This window comes from Aulonocara sp. 'chitande type north' Nkhata Bay, linkage group LG5 (assembly GCF_057382095.1).
Source record: "Aulonocara sp. 'chitande type north' Nkhata Bay isolate Kocher_YH1m ecotype deep benthic linkage group LG5, A_spYH_male_GT1.1, whole genome shotgun sequence".
NCBI lineage: Eukaryota > Metazoa > Chordata > Actinopteri > Cichliformes > Cichlidae > Aulonocara > Aulonocara sp. 'chitande type north' Nkhata Bay.
The window spans coordinates 27390512-27415547 of record NC_141348.1 but is presented as its reverse complement, the minus strand read 5'-3'; the positions used below and the strand labels follow the sequence as shown (position 1 = coordinate 27415547).

General features: G+C 39.8%; 1 protein-coding gene across 3 annotated transcripts in view; it reads right to left on the bottom strand.

Moving 5' to 3' along the window:
• megf6b (multiple EGF-like-domains 6b) overlaps window positions 1–25036 on the bottom strand; it is a 62911-nt gene that overhangs the window by 14019 nt on the left and 23856 nt on the right. For 2 of the 3 annotated variants that reach the window (XM_086292655.1, XM_086292653.1), the window contains exons 5-13: window positions 18144–18266; window positions 10925–11047; window positions 8126–8251; window positions 7258–7380; window positions 6779–6901; window positions 6521–6658; window positions 5005–5127; window positions 4684–4806; window positions 266–436 (exon numbers count right to left, since the gene is read on the bottom strand). In XM_086292655.1, the coding sequence (XP_086148781.1) occupies window positions 266–436; window positions 4684–4806; window positions 5005–5127; window positions 6521–6658; window positions 6779–6901; window positions 7258–7380; window positions 8126–8251; window positions 10925–11047; window positions 18144–18266 (1173 nt within the window). Of the gene's footprint in view, window positions 1–265; window positions 437–4683; window positions 4807–5004; window positions 5128–6520; window positions 6659–6778; window positions 6902–7257; window positions 7381–8125; window positions 8252–10924; window positions 11048–14482; window positions 14805–18143; window positions 18267–25036 lie in introns of those variants that run through there. The other variant, XM_086292656.1, reaches the window with a different exon arrangement.

Here is a 25036-nt window from a genome sequence, read left to right as displayed (position 1 = left end):
GACAAAAAGCAGAACCTCTGACTTCCTGCTTCAGACTCAGAGCAGCTGCTAGACTATATAACCCTCAACGTGCCTGGCATTGTGGTAGTTAATTAGGATGTACAAACATTCTGGAAGCATGAAGCAAAATAATTTGCCCCCATCGTGTGATGTGTTCCTGCCATCACTGAGTAAGTCTGTTAGACAGCTTCACAGGAGCCATATAATCAGATGCAGGTTTACTGTTAATGATAATAAATCAACAGCGGTTTGAGATGAAACTCACCAAATTTTTCCGCTAGGTTACTCTCAGCCCTCAGCTCCCCTTCGTCATCTTCATAGTCGTCAAAGCGCTCCAGGGGTTGGCTGTAGTCCTGCAGCAAGGTGAGCTGGGGGCGAATGAGTGGCAGCTCAATAGAGCCTCCGCTGGACAGGGCCTCGACTGCATCTTCAAGTGCTACAGTGAGAAAAAAAAATATTATACAAAATATACCAACATCATGTGTTTTATATCATTGCATTTAAATATATTGTATGTATAAAAAAAGATAACTATAAGAATCTTTCATTTTTATTCATGTGGCAACTGAGTAATATTGTACATGATGACACGATTGTATGCTATGTAAATCAAATGAAGAGGGCAGTAGTGATGCAGATTATTCATTGTAAGAACTGATGGCTTTTTAAAGCTACTCTGTGTAGTTTATTTGAAATAAATGGTCCTATTCTTGTTTGCATGATCCATAAAGACATCTCGTTTGTTAAATTCTTCCACGGCAGCACGGTTCTCCACCTACTATAATCAGTTCTCCATTCCTGAGACACTCCAATACGTAGAGGAACTCAGTTTTTGGTTTCATACCACTTGTCAGACTGTCTTGGATATTGTTGCCCCTCTAAAAATTAAGCATCCTAAGACAAAGCTTGAACCCTGGTTGAACGATGAAACCCGTGCTGCGAGGCGTGAATGTCGTAGGGCTGAGCGGAGATGGAAAAAAGATAACTTACAGGTCTCTTTACAAAGTTTAAGAGAGTGCTGGGCCTTATATCAGCTTACAATAAAAGAAGCAAAGCGGAAACACTTTGCAAACATTATTATGGTGAATCATCAGAAACCACACATATTGTTTAAGTCAATCGAGACTATTTTAAGCCCTCCCTCTTAGTTTTGAGCCTTCACTTGAAATGTGTGAAAGGTTTCTGCACTTCTTTATAAACAAGGTAGCCTCGGCTAGGGCGCAGATTATTTTGCCCACATCTGACCCCTCTGATCTTCCAATTTGCTCAGCTGTCTTTCAACAGTTTGAGTCGGTTACTCTTGCAGGAGTACTCTCTACAGGAGGTGGTGGATCATTTAAAGCCTGTAGGCTCACCTTATGATCCTATCCCTCCCCTTTTTCTGAAAGAAGTTTTTTCTACCATAGGTCCAACTATTTTAACCATTTTAAATAGCAGCCTTACTTCAGGTATGGTTCCAAAGAATTTCAAAGATGCAATTGTGCAACCACTTCTTAAGAAACCTGGGCTAGATACAAACGCTGTTGAGAACTTTAGACCAATATCTAAGCTGCCCTTTTTATCTAAAGTCTTGGAAAAAATTGTATATGACCAATTGATCTCATACTTGAATGCACAAAATGTTCAGGAGATTTTTCAATCTGGTTTTAAAGCAATGCATATGCCTGAATCAGCACTTTTAAGAATTTTTAATGATATACTTTTATCATGTGATTCTGGTGAAAGTGTCATTCTTATTTTACTCGATTTAACTGCTGCATTTGACACTGTAGACCATGAAATTTTAATCTCACGTTTGGAGCAGTGTGTCGGTATAACAGGTGTGGCTCTGAAATGGTTCAGGTCTTACTTAACAAACCGAACTTTTTCAGTTCGCTTAGGAAACTGTGAGTCCTCCCGTGCTCCGTTGTCTCATGGAGTGCCACAGGGTTCCATTCTGGGCCCTATCCTGTTTTCACTTTATTTACTTCCATTGGGCTCAATTTTTAGAAAACACAGACTCTCGTTTCACTGTTATGCAGATGACTGCCAGATTTATGTTCCTCTTAAAAAGAAAGATGGGTCGTCTGTAAATCGTTTACAAACATGTCTGGAGGACATCAAGTCGTGGTTGGCGCTAAACTTTCTTTGTTTTAATGATTCTAAAACTGAAGTAATGGTGTTCAGACCTGCCTCCACTGCTGTTCCGTGTGTTGATTTGCAATCCCTGAAATCATTCTGTAAACCAGAGATTGTTAATCTGGGTTTTAAAATGGATCCTGAGCTTAAGCTTGAAAGCCAGATTGGGTTGGATGTAAGGTCTAGTTTCTTTCATCTGAGGCAACTGGCCAAAATTAAGCACTTTCTTACAAGACAGCAATTTGAAACAGTAATCCACGCTTTTGTAACCGTTCGGCTGGATTACTGTAATTCTCTTTATTTTGGGGTGAGTCGATCTTCTGTTTTTCGACTGCAGTTAGTCCAGAATGCTGCTGCACGCCTTTTAACTGGCACTCGTAGATACGAGCATATCACCCCAGTTTTATATTCACTTCATTGGCTGCCCGTGCATTTTAGGATCCATTTTAAGCTGCTTTTATTTGTTTTTAAATGTTTGTCCAATGCTGCCCCTGTGTACCTCTCTGAGCTTCTTCATCCATACATACCTTCCCGGTCCCTCAGGTCGGCAGACCAGCTCCTCCTGAGCGTGCCCAGGACTAATCGTAAGCTCAGAGGGGATCGGGCGTTTGCTGTGGCAGCACCAAAATTGTGGAATGAGTTGGCTTTACATGTTAGACAGGCACCTTCCTTATCTGTTTTTAAATCACGTCTTAAAACATATTTATTTACCTTGGCTTTTAGCACAGCAGGACTTGTTGATGTCTCTTAATACATTTCTTATTAATTATATTATTTTTAATTTTAAGATATTTTATATGTAATTTAAACTGTTTCCTCTCTGTTTTATATTTGTAGCACTTTGGTCAACATTGTTGGATGTAAAGTGCGTTATAAATAAAGATGCTATGCTATGCTATGCTATGCTATGCTATTATCGAAACAATTATCAGAAGATGATTACACTGTCGTCACAAAGGGATGGACACGGTCAGCAACAATACTCAGGTAGGCTGTGGAATTTAGAAGATGCTCATTTGGTACTGAGGAACCCAAAGTGTGCTTTCATGTTGTTGGACTCTGCCAGCTGAAAGTTGCAGCAGAAATCAAGACTCATCAAACCATGTCAAGTTTATCCAGTCGTCCAAGTGTATTGTGCCTCAGTTTCCTGTTCTTAGCTGACAAGAATGGCAGCCAAGGTGTTCTTCTGATGCTTTAAAGTTCAACGTGTTGTGCATTCACAGATATTCTTCAGTGTACCTTGGTCATAGCAAGTGGTTATTTGAGTTACTGTTGCCTTCCCAACAGCTCAAAGCAGTCTGGCCATTCCCCTCTGACCTTTGGCATTCCCTACATCACCATCACAAGAAAGACAGGATATTTTCTCCTGTGTGGGAAAATCTCAGTCTGTGTCACATTCAAAGTCACTTAAATCACCTTTGTTACTCATACTCATTATTTAAACTTCAGAAAATCCTCTAGAACCTGTTCAACAATCACTTTAAAAGGTGTGCCTAACAAAGTGGCCGGTGAGCATATGTTACAGACTATTTGATATTCAACTGACCAGAGGTTAAGGTGTGCAGAATTGCTCGAGAGGAATAAAATCAGCTGCTGGTGAACTTGGACGTACACAATGCAGATGCAAAACTTTGCAAATCTTTTATAACAAAGTAAATGCATTCAGCATGTTTGTCAGGCCACAGGATTACAAAACATAGTCTCTGTTTATAGTTAACTCCACAGGGATCCATTACTGCATATGGAAATAAATCCTTTGACAATTCCAAGTGCGCTTTAGCCAATCTGAGCGTTTACTTGGAGTGAATGTAATGATATGTTAAAAAAAGGAAAGGAAAAGCTGGAACACATGGAAATTGGTTGGTTAGTTTCACTGATGTCAGTATCATGCTATTAGTATAATGTTATTACTTTAAAAGGTGCTACTTATCATTGGTACAGCTACTATACCATGTGTCTGTAAAACACAATGGTGGTTCAAAGGAATGCTGTTATTTCTGTCTCTGTTCACCTCGACACACAAACAGCATGAAAAGGAAGAGCTGGGTTCTTGTAGGTTGGAAAATCACTGGTAGAAGTGCAACACTGCAGTCCATGTGAGATTTGCCAGTTGGATGCATAGAAGGCTATCAGCTGAGCCATCAGCTGATGTGGGCTGGCAGTGAGATCAGCTGATCTGCCAGGATAGCATCTGAGCTTGATTTGCTTGATTTGGTTTTCTCACACTAAACACTAAATAGGACAATGCTACTGCCGCTCTAATTTTCTGGCAATACCAGTATCCCACTGATTCTTCCAGTTTTGACATCAAATTTGAAGCTGGCTCATTAATGTTTGTTTAAATACTACACCTATGCCAAATACAGTTGGATTTCCTTGCATCTCATTGTAGATTACACTAGTCCTAGCCTAGCTTGACATTTCCATTCTTCATATCCTCTTTTTAAACTTTTTGTCTAAATGACTTTACTGCACAACAAGTGTCAGTTTGCCAGGATTTTCCACTGGAATGTTTCTGGTGCGATTCCCGTTCGCCCACGCTCTTACACGATTGCTGATACTCACGGATGCAAGAATGCCGGTCCTCATCCAAACGGAAACCCCGGCGGCAGTAACACTGGAAGGAACCGGCGCTGTTCTGGCATGTGTGATCGCAACCACCGTTAGCGGCCAGACACTCATCTACATCTAAACAACACAGACGCACCACAGAATCAAATGCGTCAGAAGGAAAAACTTACAGCGGCCACTGTTTTTCCTCACTAAAACAAAGGCAACATTGTGCGTGTCAAACCGAAACTTTCCTTTTGAATTCAGCAGGATTAAACATTGCGTCTCATTTAAATGTAAGTGCCGTCCACGCTTGGACTGAAGGTAAAACATTACCATCGCAGCTACACCCGTCTGAGTTGAGTCTGTATCCTGCAGAGCAGTAGCATTCATAACCCCCGGGGTAGTTGGTGCAATCCTGCTCACAACAGGAGATCTCCTCTCCACACTCGTCAACATCTGCCAAGCACAACAAGCAGCAAGACAAAAATTATGATCCAACTGTAGTGATATGCTTCCCTGCTCCATGAGGGAAAATTTATGAGGTAATTTAAACTGTGTGGGTTTAACAGCCAATTAAGGCTAAAATTACAAGCGAATTTGCTCATTTTCTTTGCAAACTCTGGCTTGTATGAGCAAAGACCTGTTTTCCAAAAATACTCTTCCACCTCCTGACCACAAGGACATTTTTCTTTTATTAGAGGACTAAAAATATATATTTTCGAGTTGTATAAAGTGTCTCGCTTTCTCTTGTTTTCTAGTTTTATTGTATGTGAACTTCTACGCCGACTGCGCCGTCGTCTCCAGTAAATGCAAAAATGACTATTTACGCTTGTCTGCAATTACAGTTATCACACACCTTCTCCACATTTTCTCTGGTGCAGCAAACTGACTGGATTAGTTTTAATTCAGTTTAATTCACAGCATTGCCATAAATCACAAAAAGGCCAATTCACAATGCGGTTATGTTGACTGACGTCATTTAAAAACGTGTCTCCAAAAAAAAAAGAAACTAAAGCTAAACAACGACCTTCATGCAGTTTGTATATTTTCTAGGATTACTCCAGTAGACTTAAAGTTTAACATTACTGCTCAAAATACACAGGAAGATGAGTATTTGTTGGTTTAGGTCTCAACAGCTTAATAGATAAATGTTTAATAATAAATTAAATATATAAGTTTAATAAAACTGTTGGAATAACAAATTTAGGCCACCTGTCATTAGAACAAAAAACCCCAAACAAACAAACATTTTAGAAATCTGTCAAAAATCATGTTTAAAATTATAAATTGTATTCTTATTTATTAGAAACATAAAAAAATATTGTTAACTTAAAGAAGGTAACCTACATCGGATAGTTGTCTAATAAATTCATTAGGCATTTTAATAATTAAACTAAAACTAAAGGACTAACAAATGAGTTCAAGGATTGACATTTATGCATGCCCAATAAGTCCACTTTTGAAAGGTGTGGCGTAATTGATATTTGCACTTTAATTTAATAACAACACAAAAAAATGTCTGCCAAAAACAAGAAGGACAGAACCCCTAAAACAGACGGCACAGAGACACAGACACTGAGCGACAAACAAAAACGAGTCACTGTGAAACTGTCAAAATCACCAAAGTGGAACTCCAAAGTTTTGTAGTTTCTTTGCTGCTTTGCAAATTCTGATAAGTTGGTAAAACAGGTGTTTGTTTGTTTTTAAATAAACCAGTTACTAATAAAGGAATAAATTATAACATACACTAATAATTTCATATGCGCTCAATACATTATTGTTTATCTCCCTTAATTTAGTAAACAACTAAGTATTGTTAAGTTTATGTGAGTGCATCACACTCTCTTACCAATGCAGGTTTTAAGGTCTTCATCTAGCGTGTAACCATGGTTACAGGTGCACACAGGTCCGCTGGTTGAATGTTGGCAGTGATGCGAACATCCACCGTTGCTGTTCTCACAGCTGTTCACAATTTCCATCTCAATTCCTTCAGTACACAATAAAATAACCGACGTGTGTTAATAACACGACATGTTTTATAAACAGAAATTAAAGGTGCTGCAATCCACTCGTGTAACTATATGCAGGCATGAGGATTTAAACTGACTGTAACACTGCTTTCCATCAGATCCCAGCTCATAGGCAGCGTTGCAAACACAGACGTAAGAGCCCAGAGTGTTATGGCAGCCGTGAGCACAGTTGGCCTCTTCTGTCTCACACTCATCAATATCTGGAGGAAAATGCATTGAAAAAAACAGAGTGAATTATTCCATCTCCGTCAGCGCTTAAAGATTATTCCAGTTATTTTTGCACACTTTAAAGTCATTGTTGCCCAACACTGATGGTATCCAAATTCTGCTTCTTCTGCTCCTCATTTATTGGCTGTTGTTCTTTAAAGCTAATTATTTTCTTTTCTTTTAAACTTTTAGAGCTACATGATGTATGATGCTCGACCTTGAAAACGTCAGTTGATGGAGCAATTTTACCATCAGGGAACATTTTCCTTGCGAATGTATGAATATTTGTTAGCAAACTAGTTTCACTTGCCACTCACTTTACTAGTTTACTCACTACTGGTCAGTTTACCTTCACAAGTTTTCCCATCAGCAGCAAGGGTGTAGCCAACTTTACAGTCACAGTGGGCCTTGCCACCATCAGCTCGACACTCGTGCATACAGCCTCCGTTCTGATCGGCGCAGGGATCCTGTACTGTAACACAAAAAAGCTCACGCTCATACACATAAACTCGCACGCTGACAGTAAAGTGAGGAAAGCTTCAAACACAGCAGAGGGGAAAACTGTATGTTTTGCATCTTAAAGCAGAGTATAGCAAGTGGAGGGAGGGGGTTTACATCCACCCAGCACCTCCAGCTCTTTGCTCTTCATAGCTGTATGTGTGTGTGTGTGTGTTTAACTTGTGTAAGCCTGTCCAGTTTGGATAAGAACCTTCCTGCAAAAATTAGAGGAAGCTGTTTGCAGCCAACAATTACAAAGTAAAAGCATCTAGAAGACAGCAATTTAAAATACATATATGTATAATTTTCCACCCTCTGAGAAGCATATTTGACTTAACGGCCTCAGAGATCGGAGTGATTAAAACGAGCAAGGCCATCAAAACACAATTTGAGAAACAAAAACAACAAAGACTGCTGTGACTCATTCCAATTAAATATCTTATCCCATGAAAGATAGTTAGTCATATTCCAGCTCAGACATCCTGTAAGATAATTATAATTGGCAGCAGATGCTGAGGCAATGTGTTTTTAATGTTACGATCAAACCTGCAGGATCACACCTTCATAATCATCCAAAGTGCTCAGTTTCATTGGCGTGCTTTTCTACATCATCCATCAAATTATTATTCCTCTAGGGCTTTTCATTTTTTTGCAGTGTGTCATATGAACGTGTGATTTTAGTGCTTCCTACAACAGAGTTCAGAAACATGGGCACTCACATTTACAATGCTTGCCATCCTCCGACAGCGCGTAGTTCAGTTTGCAGCGGCAGCGAAAATGAGCAACAGACTGCTGCACACAGTAGTGCTCGCATCCTCCGTTGCTAACGGCACATGAAAGGACAGCTAAAAAGGCAAGAGAAAGAAAGATGTGATACGATAAAAGGACAACACTGAAAAAAATCCAGCATCTTTCAGAAGCTAATCAATCCACCCTGATTTGTCGTGTTAGTCTTTGTGACTGATGTTTCACACCAACAGAAATCTTAAATTTCTCAGAGCAGTCACACTCCTGACATTCCTACACTCAGAGAACACCTCGGTGAGCCGCTATGCTTTGAGCAATGAGAGATCTATCACAGCAGAAACGCCAAAAAACACAGAGGAACTTGAATGGCAGCGCGCCTGCGGTGGACAGCAAGCATATGGTGAAGAGGCAGAGAGCGGTGTGAGCTCAATGCGCTTCCTTGTCTGAGTCTCCTCTCCCTGTAGCAACAGATCAATCTGGATCTCCTCACAGAAAAAAAGCAAAAAAAAACAGGTTGAAGCCCAAACAGCCCGGTGTTCTCAAAAGGCTGTTTTTCATGCTCACAGACCAGAGTCAAGACCCACCCATCCCAAGCACATGTCAAACCACAGAGTGCTTTCCAGCTCAAATATTATGCAGCTTCACGCTAAGTGTGTGGGATACGTCTAACCTCTGCTGGCTGATCAAGAGCTGGATGAGATGAGCACAGAGAGGGAGACTGACTTGTTGATTGCTATGTGTGGTCCTTTATCCTCCAGTATGTATGTTTTCATGCTGTTTGGCACATAGTTGAAACTGACATAATCGTTTACTCGCTTGTAATGGACAGTGAGATTTCAGCACCAAATGTATTTTTGAACATGGACACAATTCGCAGTTTTAACAGACGGATATGAAGCATCCCAGAAAAGCAGCATTTGCCTGGAGTCAGTCCACTTGTGAACTGTTGGCGTAATCAGTCATTGCTTAATGCAACAGCTGTCACATAAAAGCCTCTCAGGGACAGATGTGCTCTATAAGAAAATTAAATAACTACTTTACGAAGCCAAAAAACACATAATGATTTTTCCTCTGAATGTCATCCAGGACACTCTGTGTGCATTCCTGACGTAGAAGCCAGTGGCACGCTTATATTTTTTTGTCTATTAGATGTTTTTTTCTTCTAAACCACAAATATCTGATATTAGAGGAAAAATGCACAGGTACTGAGTAAACAGTGCACAGGTCATATGACAGTCGCCACACAGGCGGCAGGAATCAAGCTCAGGTGAGCGTTCGGGAAAAAATGACCCATAATAGCATTCTAACTTATTGTAATCCCTGCATCACTCAGTTTTTTTAAGTACTTGAAGAATATATGGATTCAGGTCTTCTTTATTTTCTCTGACTTTGTCACATCTAAATAACTTTATTTCATTTTGCGATGCCACGAACATAAACATGAACTAGCTGCAAAGAGCAAAATGTCCATTTTCTTTTCTTTCTGAGCACTGAGGCTGTGTAAAACATATAAAGAAAGGAAGTCACTTTGGTTAACTGCTATTACAGTTTAATGCTAAATACTACTTGATGTCCGGAGGAGCTGAAGTAGATCCATATGGTCAATATCGGCAATGTTGGTTACACAGTAAAATGGTAGGATGCACTTATTAGTGGCCTTAAGCTATTTTATCCAGTCACGCAAAGCAAGAGCAACAAAATCATTAAAAACACTGAACTGATGCAGCAGAGACAGCAGAAGCTCTGCAGGACAAATTCAAACAACTTCTTTAAATAGAGCTCTTGTACACAGAAAAGCAGTGGGATGGAGCTACATCATGATACTCAGTTGTGAGAATCTGCTGCTTTTCTTTGTCCTATGTGATTATAGCCTGAATATCTTTTGGGGTTTGAGAAGTAACTGAGAAGTAAACCAGCACATTAGCCCTCTGCATCCCAGAGATACACAGAATTTAACTGTTTGTTGCCGTAGTTTGAGGTTGATGTTGCGTAGTTTGTGTGGTGGACAAACTCATCTCATTTTCAAACCAAAGCATGTAAAGGTTAACCTTACATTTTAATAGTTTTTACTGTACTGTACTTACAATGAAAATTGATTTTAAGTGGACATGAATAAATAAAGGCCCAAGAAGTTAAACAATAATAACAATGGATGCAACCATACTACAAGCTTTCTCCAGGATGGGACGTTGGGTCTGATTCTCTCACAGGAGAGCTTAAAAATGGCTTTTGTACAAGATATCCAGTTAAAGGAAAAACTTCATGAACCGACTAAATCTGGCTTCACCACCAAATGTTATTTGAACCGCACCACAATGGGGCTTTTTGTCAGAACCAAAGGGGTCGTCTGAAACATAACTAATGTGGTTTAGATGATTAAGTACCCATGTCAAAAACCATATGTGGCTAAACTTCAATGAAATAATGACCAAAAGAAAAAAATAACACTCAAAGACTCAAAGAAGCTTCCAGTAGCTCAGTTCCTCCAAACCACTGTCTCATTGTTTGTGTGAGTATTGAACTACATGAGGTTAGATTACAAAGTGCCTTTAGACGTCTTCACATTCTGCCTCTAATGGGATTAAATAAAGACCTTCCCCATCATCATTATCGTCATGTTACTGTGTTTAAACTTTTATAAATGATGTTTTTAGACCTTTTTGCACTTTCATTGACATACATATTATGATTACAGCACATATATGGTGCTGTAACCCTACAATGCTATTTCTGTTATTCATCTGCAGCAAACCAGCAACAAAATCACTCACCGAGGCAGGTGCGGCCATCCACGTGAAGCCGGGAGCCCGGGTGACATTCGCAATAGTAGGAGCCCCTGGTGTTAATGCATCTGTGTTGGCAACCTCCATTGTGGACCTGGCATTCATCAATATCTGCATGGAAGGAGGGATACAAGTGAAATACTGAAGCGGGACAAAAGACAGAAATGAGTGCAATTTAAATAAATCTTCTCATTATGGGAGAAAACGAATGGTTACCAGACTAAAACCAGATGAGATGCCAAGCTGAGAGAGGAAGTTAATACGGGTTTTAGGGTAAAGATGTACCCCAGGAGGCGAGGACGAGGTGATGGATGAGAAGGAAAAGTATTTTACAAGCGTGTTGCAGCTCAAATAAAACAAATCCCACCATGTGGTAACAACTACCGCACATTTAGAACCAAATTGAAATTCCTGCGCTTCTTGTCAAAGCCCCTCAGGTGGAAAAACATATGGAAAGTTAAAGTGGAGGATGCAAAACATACACATTCCTCTCAGCCAAGCATGTGGATGGTAAGCAAACAAAAGAAGGCGGAAGCAGCGGTGAGAGAAACACGATCACTCACAGTGTGACCAGATTTCTAATGAAACAAACCACATTCTTAAACACTTCTTATTTTAGGAGTCACAGGCAAATAAATTGTTTGGTGTGTTTCACAGCAGACCCCCCCTGTGAGTCCTGAATTATGAGGTCTGTTTGGGGTTCTGCTGGACGCTAAGTCAACCCCCAGGCTGGTGACAAGTCACCCTTTTGCTTTAATATTACTAGAATCATCACAGTGGAGTTACTGGAAAGGTTGTCGACTGCAACAAGTGATGTGACACATTAAGAAGGTGAGTGTGAATGTTTTTTGGCTGCCGGATGATGCCTGTAAAAACAGCCAACACATCATTAAATACTATTATTCAGCGCCAAGTTAAATGTCTGGTTGAGAAATGCATTGTTCCGAACAGTCCTGGCCTCAGGCGGCCATCCAGCAAGGAACTATTTCAAGAATTCACTGGAATTCCTTTGGAAAGAGTTTTCTGAAAGTTTCCCTAAACTAGCTGATTATTTTAATTTACTGAACGTAAATATTAGTTTAATTTCATTTATTTCACATAACTGACTGCCTCGTTTCACAGACCACACATCTGGTCTTCAAGAGACATTGTAAACAGTTAAATGTAAATAAAATCTAGAAATAACTAATCAACATTCATCATGGTGCAAACTCTCCGTCACATTAAAAATAGACACTTTCATTCTCTAGGTGAAAAGAAAAATGTGGACATTGATGCATAAATGCAAACGCCTCTATATATGGCTTTGCTTTGCATTGACTCCCACAGTTGTTAGATGTGCCAAATAGGGTAATTTGCAAAGTTTAAAATGGCCTTTGATGTCAACATAAGCAGAATATATGCACAAACCCTTTGATGGACTGGGAAGCTGTTTAAGTTGCAACTTCTTTCATGGGAAATGTAAATGGGGCAAGAACTATGCATTGGGTGGATGGAAGAATAAAAATTAGATAATAGACTGAAAACGAGATGATGGATGAGGATTAATTATTCTTCAAGTGCACTTAAACTAAAAGAAGGATCTGAATATAAACTCATGTATACAGTGACACAATTATGGTCCTGCTGCATCATTAATTTTTAAGTTAAAATGCCAGACTTATGTCTGACTGGGATTAGTAGAGGATGGATGAATGGATGGATGAACGGCGGACGGGTGGATAACAAATTTGGCGAGATTTAGGACACAGTAGTACTTGGTTAGAGGAAAAGATGATGGTTTTGGGTTAAACAGACTGTTTATTTTAGCTCATCTGGTGAATTCAAGTTCAAAATTCACTCTGTGTTGTGTTTTGGTTCTCACGTACTCCTAAGGGATATCTGTAAATGCTAAACGCTTCAGTATGTTCCCCATTTACAACTACTGTGGGTTTATCAGAGCTTTTTCTTTCTTTCTTTCTTTCATTTCTTTTTTTTTTATTTTTTACCAAAAACAGCTGGCTGTTGCGTCTGAAAACGAATAATGCGGGCCAAAAAAACAAAACAGCTGTAGCTAAAAGCTGACAGAACTACAGCTTTTAATAGACCTGAGGGGATGTGCTGAGCTGGGTTATGAATCTCTGAGATTGTGTGAGCCAGTAAACCCTTTCACAATAGACGTGCACAAAGTCTTTTAGTACAATATGTAAAAATATTGATCATGGCAGCTGAGATAGTACATTTTGTGGTCTGTGAAAAGAGTAAGTACGGATATCAATCTCTAAATCAAAATTTGGTCTCCATGTGCTCGTGTCACACTGTGTGGGATACAGGCAGTGTGGCACCCTCACAATCCAAATCTGAGCTTCACGCAAACACTGTATTCAAGTTTCCACAGTATAGACTCGTGACACATAAATCAGAACCCAAAGTCTGTCACCTGACGTTATAGCACACGATGGTGGAAAGCTGTGTTGTAAATTATGAAATCTCAGTGGTTATTATGATAACAAAAAAGGATAATAAAAAGAAGCATATGATTAGAATAAGGACATAAATGAATGATATGAGCATAAAGGGACTAAGATATTCATGCTTAATGGTTCTTATGAAAACCAGCCCAAGAAGCTGAATTATAGCAATATCCTTCAGCTGAACTTATCCACTCTCCGTAATATCCCGCAACATCCTCCGTTATAGTGCCCGGAGCTGAAAAATGGTTCTCAAGTTTCGTTTTCTTGCTCTCTGCTGCCCACTTTAGCTTCATTTTACTCAGAAAAGCTGGCAGAGCCCCTACTTTCATTTTTCCGTCCATGCTGCATGTCGTCCTCTGGTTTGGTTTTGCATGAAACGGGACCAACACTGTGGAACTCCTGTTCCTGTGCCGACTGCAGCACACAGGCAGCGGATCAACTCCAGCCTGCTTTCCACATCCAGAACATAATCCTCCTCGATCTCCAGCCAAAGCCTCAACAGCACTTGGCTTTTAAACAGGGTGTATTAATTCTCTGCCTGTAGCTACCTACAGCACGGTGTTGTCTTCAAGGAAAATTACTTAGGATCCATTTAGGATAGATGATTTTTTTTTTTTAATTTGGACATTAGAACAAATATTTTTGAACAGTCTTGACTCACCACCAAGAATTACATAAGGGACCATAGGGATTATCCCTCACCGCAATAGTCAATGAAGCTCATTTTTTCATGTGCTGATAAAAGTGAAGCATTTATCAGAGAGAAAAATTAGCTGAACGCTGCCAGACAGAGCAGACACATTATCAGTCAGATGGATTAACTCCTCCTGCTACTGTAAACTCCCTACATGTCCATTTAGCCCTCTGTAAAAAGAAATGTGCTTAAAGATTTAAAAGAGAAATGCAAATTGTTGAATTTTCTGTAATATGATACAAAACGTTCATATTGTAAAATAACACAAAGGTGTGCAATTTAAATATCGGCGCTGCTAAATAAGTAACCTTCGCATTTCTTTAAAATTTTATTCCAAAATCAGCATTAGAGCTGCTGCCACTGCTTCATTTGTATTTTGGCTCAGAAATGATCACTTACCTGCAGCCAGGTAGCCAAAGTTGTAGCCACGGTATCCATGGTAACAGTGTGGCCTATAGCAAATCCTTCTATAGTGACTGTATGGATAGTTTGCAGCAGAAGTCAAAGACACCACTGCTACAATGACCACCAAAATAAAAATCCAGCTTCCTGGTGACAAAGCCATGGCTTAGGTTTAATAAATCAAAAACTATTTAAAACAAAAGGGGAAAAAAAGATTTTAGAAATGCCCAAAGATCTGTTGCAAAAGATCTACTGTCAACATTTTTGTTAAGGCTAATAAGTTTGTTTGTTGGCTGGCAATGGACGACCATGCTCCAGTAAAGACTGGTCTGAAATAACATGGTAAGTACTTCTTTTTCACTCTGTCTCCTGAATTTTCTTTCCCCCTCCCTCCATCTCCCTCTCTCTACTTCACCCTCCCAAACCTCGATGTCCATCACACCATAGATCCTCCTCTCCCTCCTTTTTCTCTTTCCCACTCTTTCCCACTTGTCCCCACATTTCACTATAAGGAGCACATCCAGTACTACATTAACTACATAGATAGATTTAGAAAAAAAAATCTGTATTTCACAAGCCAGGAGTGATTGATTTCTTTGCCTCATATTGCTCACTCAGCCACTGTGTTTTTACATTTCTTCAAAGAATATTGTGTGTGTAAAAAGGATTTATGAGCGCTCATAAGTCAGGTGTTGGAGAAGGAATGTGAATCGTCTAGAGGATGTGCTGACTAATATATTTTTCTTTTGATACTGACATGTATCAAAAAAGTCTGTCACCAAAGGAACGTCAGATTTGACGAGTGCCAGAAGTCAAATTCGGTATTTTCAATCCAAACATCTGAGAAAGGAATGCATCTCACTGGCTATTCAATAGCAGATCCATTGTGTTCTCTCTCATCTGATGCCAACACATACAAACACCGCAGCACGACCCCAACAGTGCTGTAAAGAAAAAGTGCAAAATCATCCTTATGATCAGAATCCCATCACCCATTGGAAGAGAAATGATACGAAGAGGCTTCTTTTATGACTTTTATAACTCCTCTTTTTAATAATTTATCCTTAAAGTCTTTGTGCAAGCATCTAAGAAGTTTGCAACATTGTACATTTATGCTAAACAAATATTAGAATCACTGGGACAATGAAGCCAGCCAGAAAAGAAAATAAGCCTGATTAAGTAAGGAGTATGCATAATAAGCCCAAAGCCTGTGAAAACAACTCACCAGAGTAAAAAGGAAATATGGATCGAGTACCAGCAAAGAGAAACTTGGCAACACCAAGGTGTTTTCCTTTAAAAATCATCTTTACAGTAAGCGCTCTGTTCTCTGGGTTAGCGTGGACATCTAGTACCTGCTGATTTTAGTTTGGGATTATTCTGGCGTGTGCTAAGTATTACTCTTCCAGTTTGTAATGGTCCGAGCTAAAAAGTTAATTTGACATGACGGCTAACGTGTTGACACTACGGCTCAAGACTCAACATGACAACTGTTACTGTTGGCTCTCTCAGCACTGTTTGTGTCAGTCCTGCAGAGTCCTAACAAATAAATAAAAAGAAATTTGAGCATTTTGCTAACTGTTTAAAACGAGGTTCCCCAATGCACTAACGGGCTGGTTTACAATCCTACCCAGAGTGATTTATTCTTGAGGGCCATAGACTGTAAATAACAGATGGACATTGATACTCTGATGCCATCCACTGCTTCGAACTTTGCATTTTGGCAGTTACCATCTTCTTCTGTTAAAAAACAGACGTCATGAGTGGGTGTTGGATTTGCTGGAGAAAGAAATAATCCTGCATGTTTATATCTGGGTTATGAATCATACCCTGGTTTATTATCTATTTTTGTCTACTATAATTTATTAAATGATATCCTAGTATATTAAATGAGACTTGTGACTCGCCTCCTTTAGGCCATTAGAAAGAATAGAGCCTTAAGGCAAGTCTGTTCCTACCAACAAGTTATGTCTCTCTTTCATATACAGTGCATGTGAAAAGCTAACTGAATTGATTTGTCTCTCATCTGGACTCCTGCGCCTCTGCAGCCCTCTGAGCTTCGGGCTGTCATCGAAATGAAAAGCAGATCACTTTCCACAGACAGTGCGAGACACACACAACTCTAGCTTCAATATCTAAAGCATCGAACATTGAAAGCTTCTAGCCAGTTTCTTTTACCTCTGTTAATACTCCTGTCAGTTACAGACAATTAGGGCATTAATGCTGAGGGTAGCTGTTTTTCTCCAGTACACACCGGTGGCAAAGACAAGCCAGCTGTGACAACGTTCACATCAGCTCTCCTAATAACCGTGACCTGGATCAGATCTCTCTCTGGTTCCTCCTGCAGCCGTAGCACCGAGCACTCCAGCGTCTCTCCTCTGGGCTTGGCTGGTACACACAGGATTCATTATTCTGATTAAAGCCCTTGCAGAGATTTCCTAACCAGAAACATCAAACTATCATGAAGTAAAAACAAATCTCATGGGAAAATATCAGTTTTGATGAAATACAGGGCAGAGATACTGGGCTTCATGATAGATAGCTACAGTTTTCTATTTAACAGACACTGAGTCATGAAGAGCAGATGTCAAGATAATTTTATTATCTATGATGTGCAATGTAAAAATAGCTGGTACTGTGGTTCACTCAAATTGACAGATTGTTTTGGTATGAGGTGACATTTCCAAGTAGTATTAAACTAATAAATGGCAACGAATGTTCCCTTTACAAGGGATCATTTGTAATGTCAGAGTAACTCGTGCTTTTAGGCGTTATCTACACAGAGACAACTACAAGTTAAAAAAGAAAAAAACAGCTTCACAGCTGATTATTTTGAGAATATTTGTATCAGAAAACCAACCATATGACAATCAGAACCTCAATGTTTCCATCATAAATAATCTCATTTTTTATTTTCATATTTTTCATAATGTTTGTTTATGAGATGAAGTGTTACTGAGAGCACAGCTCTTTTCTGAACCCGATTCTTTTAGAAGTTTCCTCCTCCCCATCGTTGCCAACTTCTTGCTAATAGTGCCTTGAGGCAACTGTTGTTGTGATTTGCCGCTATAAAAATAAATAACTTCCAGGGTTAAAAAGCTTGCTCAAGGGCATCCCGTTGGAAGAAGTTCACTACTTCTTCTATCCTCCTGCCTGGAGCTAAAACCACCAACCTTTAGGTCACAAGACCAATTGTAGCCCATACAGACATTAAAGGGAAAGTCTTTGTCACCTACCCCAGGTAACTTTGCAATAGTATCCTTCACTGTCATTTAGTTCAATCAGTTGCCTTGACATTTAACTTCAAACCATTTAACTTGCCCACTTTGGGCCACCAGCAGTCATTTCTCTTGCCTGATGTCCCTGAATGTAACTGACTTCTTGTGGCCTCTGGTCATTCCCTTACTCTCCAGACCCACAGAGGCCATCATATAACTGTTTTAAGAGACTGAATCTGTTAAGGGGCATCCACACATTGTTACATATCACTTTGTTGCTGACACTTGGATACTAGTGTACTTTTCAGGCTACAGTTGCCTAGGTAACCTTCATCATTTCCTGTGTGGATGCCCTGTAATTATGATAATTTATGTGCCATTAATGCACTTAAAATGTGTCAAATTCCCAGAGCGCCATTTTTGAAATTAAACACCACACTGACCTTGACATGTTTTTCCATCTTCGTTCAGTTTCTGTCCAGGAGGACACCTGCAGTAGAAACTTCCAATGGTGTTACAGCAGAGAGCTTCACAGCCTCCATTGGTCTCCTCACATTCATTCACATCTGACAGGGGAAAAATACGACAAAGCACTGATGAAATGTTTATTCCTCGCTTTTAATCTCCTTATTATTATTTACATGTGAACTAAAGTGAAACCTCTGAGAAAGAAGAACAAAGGATAGATCATGCTAAATGAAAAGGATGTACTGAAATGGTGTCTAAGATAAAACAGGGTTATGCTTCTTTGAGCATGAGAGACTCTCACTTCCTTTTCATGTTGTTCTATTGTGTTTTAAATGTCGTGCGCGAATAAACTTGGACATGTCAAAAGTACTGAAGGGCCTGGAACTACAAGAAAATCGCTGTGGTAAACTCGGTGCCCTTTTTCCATCCTTCAGTTTGTTTCTTGGTACCAACTTGAAGGAAAATAGGGAAAAAAAGAAGAAAAAAAGAAAAGAAAAGGTAGAATATATCCAGAAGAGAATCAAACTATAAACAGCGATTAATTAAGCGGAACAAATGGAAATATGAGGCAGTAACATGTTGCCCTCATTCACTCTTACCTGCAAACCTACTTCAACATGAACCAGAGTAAGGATTTGTCCTGTTCATGCAAAACATCCTGAACACTTCCACATAAGCTCACTGCTTTCCATTTCATTCCCAATCGTTAAACGTGCTGCCAAATCTGTCATCAACGACACAAGATAAAATCTTTCCCTGCAGTTCCCAAACTACCCATAATGACCAGGGTCAGATACAGGCGCTGACAGTCCAGCGTATCATAACTGAAGCAGCAGAGATTCCACATAATGAGGAGATGTTAAAATTGAGAATAAACAGATAAATGTGTAACAGATTATTCAGTTTACACCACAGTTTAAGGACACGGATGCGGATTCACTGCATTACTATTAAATTTAGTTCATATGGAACATTGTCAGCAGAGATCATGCTCGGAGCAAAGTTTTATACCTGATGACACTGGGTGTTTTACTTGCCATGCCAGCAGAAGGAATCTTGGACTGAAAACTGAAGACTATGGAAAAAATTAAGGGGGAACATTCACTTGGAAGTTGGCACCTTGTAAACTTTCTCCACGTTCATAAAAAGAGGAGAGTTACTGTACAGACTGACGACTACGAATGCAGAGAAAATTGCTTTATTAGAGCTTTTTTCCCCTTTACTAGCAAATCTTGCTCACGTCACAGTGCCAGCGTCTAACCAGCTAATTATACCATTTCCCTCTCGGTTTACAACATCTGGAAATGTTCGGACTGAAAACAGCGAACTCTCTGTTGGCAGTGAGATGTCACCTTTAACATTAATACAATTTTATTACACAGTGAAACGTAATTTATAATCAGTTTATTACACCGATCCTTCTTTGAAGCAGTACAGCTAGAGACCTAATTTGTGATCCTTACCAATTTTTATATGGGACCTACATCACAAGAGCTTAAATTAATGGGTCTGGGTCCTGGGGTAAGAGAGAGTGCCCACCTTTTGCTACAGTTCATTTAGCCTGTAATATATGGACCGTGGAAAACAGCAGTCTCGATGCAGAAAAACAACCAGGCAACTTGACCTGAAGTCAAGGTCAGAACTGAGCACTGACGACCCCTCTCCATCCCCAGGCCACACACCTGTGGCAGCTTGAGCAGGGGTTTGAGCGGGGTCACTGTCACGCTCATCATTCTCCCTAGTCTTTCTGCCCAATAAGAGAGCAGGAATGTGGAACTTCAATGGGTCAGGAAGAAAATACACAAAGCAGCAGTGGAATACTGAATGTCTCCCCTGGCTCAGTAACATACCACATAGTCCTTATTTCTCCATCAGGATGGCAGTTTTAATGAGCGAGACTTTGGATGGGCTGCACACAGAAATGGAGCTTTAATTACATTTTAGGTATATAAATATTAAACACTGTATATATTTTCCTTTTGCAATGGAGAGTATTTGAAAACACAGTAGATAAAACAAACTCCAAAATCTCTATGATAGCGTTCATACTAAACCAGGGGTCCCCAACCCCAGTCCACGAGGGCCGGTGTCCCTGCAGGTTTTAGATCTCACCCTGGGTCAACACACCTGAATCACATGATTAGTTCATTACCAGGCCTCTGGAGAACTGAAGACATGTTGAGAAGGTAATTTATCCATTTAAATCAGCTGTGATGGATCAAGGACACATCTAAAACCTGCAGGGACACCGGCCCTCGTGGACTGGGATTGGGGACCCCTGTACTAAACTAAACTTAATCCAAAACTGCCACGTAAACCAGCCACAAAAGTTATCTCAGATTTTTAAACCTAATGACTACTGAGCTGAATATGGTGGCTGAAACAGAGGTTACAAACCTACTTTAACCTAGATGGGGGGTTGGTGATATATTTTTCCATTGCACTTTAACCCATCTATCAAACCGTCACCAGACTGAACCTCCAGCAGAGGTACCAGACACTGAAACAAGAGCTTTAAAGTAGGGAAGCGTTTAAAGATCAACGCCATCCCGTGAACATCAGATCACAGAGGTTTCTTCTGCGCCTCTGTGGTGGGGATGAGTGTGTGTGTTTTTTCCAAAATGAGATCAGATGCCTGGAACATAGCGGTGTGTCTGCAGCCCAACTTCTTCCCTCAGTCAAAGGGCAGCGCTCAGGGTTGAACCCATGTGGTCTCTCATGAGACGATTTCACCATATGGTAGATACCTAACTGTGTCAGTTATGCAGCACACACTTCTCTTAGAGATAAACCAATTATACGTCAATTTTAACATCACTGAATTTACACCAGAAATGATATGATAAAATAAAAATCATTGAGTTGATGGTAAAATCTCATCTTTGGATGTATTCAAGGAGTTAGATGAGACAATCACTTAGCTCAGTGTTGCACAACAAAAGATAACAGCAGCGTATGTCAATCATATCTTGTTCTTGGTTTAAAAAATATATGCCTTTAATTATTTTATCCATAAAATGTTAAAAATGCCAATCACAATATGCTAAAGTGATGAGTTGAATATATAAAAAAAGGAAAAGGCACTGAGCTGCACAGACGCATCTAATATGCTTGATTTTTATTTCCTTTTCATCAAATTTGGTAGAATTACACTGAGAATTTTTACCACCAAGTTCTCCCCTCTTGCTGGTAGGGCATAGGCAAAGCACCTCATGCCTAAGTCACCCAGAGGACATCCTACTCAGTTGCCTGAGTCACCTAAACTAGATCTTTCAATATGGAGAAGTGACGGCTCTGAGCCCCTCACAAAAGACCAACCTCCTCATCCTGCCTCAAACAGAGAGTCCAGACACATGTCTGCCATTTTGACCAAAGTACAAATACTTGTTTTGCCAGAGGTTTTTCAAATGTCACTCAGTATTTCACCCAATCCTCTTGTCCAAGGCTTTTCTTACAGTTGTGGAGCTGTTACTGAGTAAAATTTGAGATATTCATTGGTGGAAACTGAAACAACGTACATCCTGAAAACAAAATACATCTAATTTACTACGGCTTACTTTCATATTAGCCCGGCAGCAGAGTCACTGTGTTTAGTTTTATTTAGCCCTCTAACAAAGACGTGCTGATCCAACTGCATGCTAATTTTGGAGGCTGTAGTTAGTGGTTCGGTATTTTATTGCAGTGTACTGAGAGCTTCCTGATGTTTATAGAAGAAGTGGGGCCACATTCCCCAAAACCAAGACCATCTCCTCTAACACCATGAAATAAAAAGCTCATAAATTATTACATTACCATTAAGGCGACGAGAGAAGAGACACTATTTTATCAAATACTTATTTTTAACTTATTTACTTCATCATGGACTAACTACACTGACTACAAGACACCCCGAGCATAGGAATGACTAATAGCATCATTAAAATTAATTTCAAGCAAACCCTGGAAATGGTTCTTACCTTCTAACCTCTTCAAGTATAAATAAAGGTGGAGTTTCTTCTCATTGTTCTCTGAAGTCAACACAGTCATTGCTACATCGCCATGAAAGACAAACTGAGCTGTTATGTCTTCTTGAATTCTAATAAAACACATCTTTGGAAATGTATGAAAACTATGTATTTCCTCACAGTGGACACTCTGTGCTAAAGCAACCTGTAAAGAATAAGAAAATAATGAAAGTTCCTCTAAAACTTTTTTTAATGCCTCTTCAGAAGGACATATCTCTTCTATGAAAGTTCAGCTGCAGCAGATCTTCGAGTTTACATTTTTGCGCTGTATTGTGTGACTTCCTCAGATAAAGATGACCACTGCTCCCAGTAGGTTGAGGCTCATGTCTTGCTGGGCTAGCTGTGCCAAAGAAAACCACCAGGCCTATGATATTATCTCGAGGGGGTCACGGGCTGGAAAAATTGCAGCATTCACTGAAGATCGGGGGGGGGGGGGGACACTGTGGATATCACTAAGCTTTTTCTTTTTAGGGCCCTGATCTAAAACCCTGCTGGTGTAGAAATGTGCTTTGCTAGTGTTCATTCTTCGCTGTATTCCCTACAGTCCTCACAGCTGCTTTCATTTACCAGGTGCCGCAAAGATGGGATTGGCTCGAGGTTGCATGAGATGCATTTGAGTCAGAAGTATCACTGAGACTGAGCTGCAAGGTGAATCACAGTTTACAACTGAGAAACTCACTGCCTATGAACTCACTGCCCACTTCACACTCTTCAAAATCATCCTCTCCTTTGACCTCCAGTTTAACCAATCGATAAAATGTTTATTGTAAAAAGGCTCATTCGGAAAGGCAGGAGCACAAACCTGAACTGGTGAAATGGGCTCAACAAAGCTCACAAAAATATCATCAAAGTTCGCATTTTATAAACACAGTAATTCCTTGGAATGCCAAGTTTAATCTCAAGAAGCAGGCAGTGTCATTCTGATGTTTAGTCCTTCGGTTCAGGTCTAAATAAATCAGTTAATAGATTTATAAAAGTCTGATATTTCATGCATATTTATAAATATTGCTGAGAAACTCTTCAGATGAGTCCTGCTGCCCAGATTTAATACAAAGCACGTTTAATATAAAAAATATCAGATGTAAAAAATAAAGAAACTCCACATACTTATGTCTTTCTTTCCTTCACCTCTGCAAGTCATCAGCTCAAGTTCAATACCGCCCCCTACTGGTAGCCTTCTGCTACATCAGTAGCATCCAGGTGTGAAGCCATTTCTTAAGCTGACACGCTGCGATCCAGCTCTGCTCCTATTCATCCTGTAACTAAAAGACAGCTGCTACAATTCACAGTCCAAGAAAACCGCACGCATCAAAGTGCCTGTTCTGATAAAACATCTTTCACTTTGGCGTGCCACACTGGCTTTTACCAGAAAAAAAGTGCATGCCCTATTAAACATTTTATAATTTCCACCCTTAGTCATATTTAATGCATTCTTAGTGCCAGTTTGAGGCACGGGTTTCTTCCCAAAGCCCTGTAATTGTGGCCAACGTGCTGCTGAGATTTTGTTAAGTGGCACTGGCAATAGGACGTGGTGTGGCTTTCCTTAATCCAGAGAAGTAAAAAAAAACACCCTTTAATGAAAACCACACAACGACCTCTATGATGTGTATTTACTTCTATTGACAAACCGCTAACGTTTCCATGAAGTCATTTACAATCTGAATCAGGTCTTGAGTAGAAAGTTTTATCATGGAGGAAAGTGTAGTTAAAACCTTTTAAAGTACTTCTAAAATCTAAAAAGAAAAAAACATCCTCGTAACCAGGCAAGAACTAAAGTCAAAGTTTGCTTCAAGATGAATCATTCAACTTGTGGAGTGAACAGACTCTGTCCACTCTCTCTGGGCCCAAGCACAAAAAGCCTCTGAAAGTCATGAATAAATGCACCTCCAACACTGACCCTCCAGAGCACGACAGCACTTGGTTCCCAGTCAGTTCGCTATGGACACCGAGGAAAGAAAAGTTGCTAACTACTGTAAAAAAGAAGTATAAATGTTTATTGGTTGAAATAATTCTTGGTACCAGCTTAAAAAGAAATGACTTTTGTTGTCTTTACTTCTTTAAACAGCTCATAAAGTCAACAGTGGTGTTTTTCTCATGTTCTCATGTGAAAACAGATGATCAGAATGTAAATTCACTGCTTATCTGTCGACTCCAACAGTTGTGTTTTGTTGTTGTTCAGTTTCTGTCCAAAGGCATGTGTTGACAAGAGGAAGAGACAAGCAGCAGATACACTGACAGAATCACTGAGAGGCTGTCTGACTCTCAGGTCAAAAAACGAATCAAATGACTGTAGTCTGCAGCACTCTGTGTGCAGCTTATCACAGCATATGACTGCTGAGACCTGTTTCCTTTTCTTTTTTTAAATTCTTGCACATTTGACCACAAGAGAATTCTAAGCGATATCAAATAGACTAAATCCAGTGTTTACGTTTGTTTAGTGAACATTCTGCACTACTGAGTCCTAAACTCCTCTAATCCCTCTTTTGATGATCCATTTCACTGCACTGATAGGCAAGCTTTTAAATGTTTGTGCGTATAAATGTGCAAAGGTTTGAGTGAAGTGTTCCTAGTGTGTATTTATGTGTCAAGGGATGACTGAACTGCTTTGTTCCCAGACATAAACAGCTGAAGTGACATTAGTAAAAATCCCAAAATCATGCAATAGCCAGTCACCCCAAACTGAAGTGTTGCAACCTGATTTAGACAACCCCAATCTTCTTCCATAGTGCTGTTTCGACTAATGATCCGATGGAAGCTAACAGAGCGGAAAGCTCTGAGAGATGTCTGTCCGTTCAAAATAAAGATGTTAATTAAAGGTTTCTGGCATCTGTCACTCAGTCTTACTTTCAGTAAAAGTTACAGAT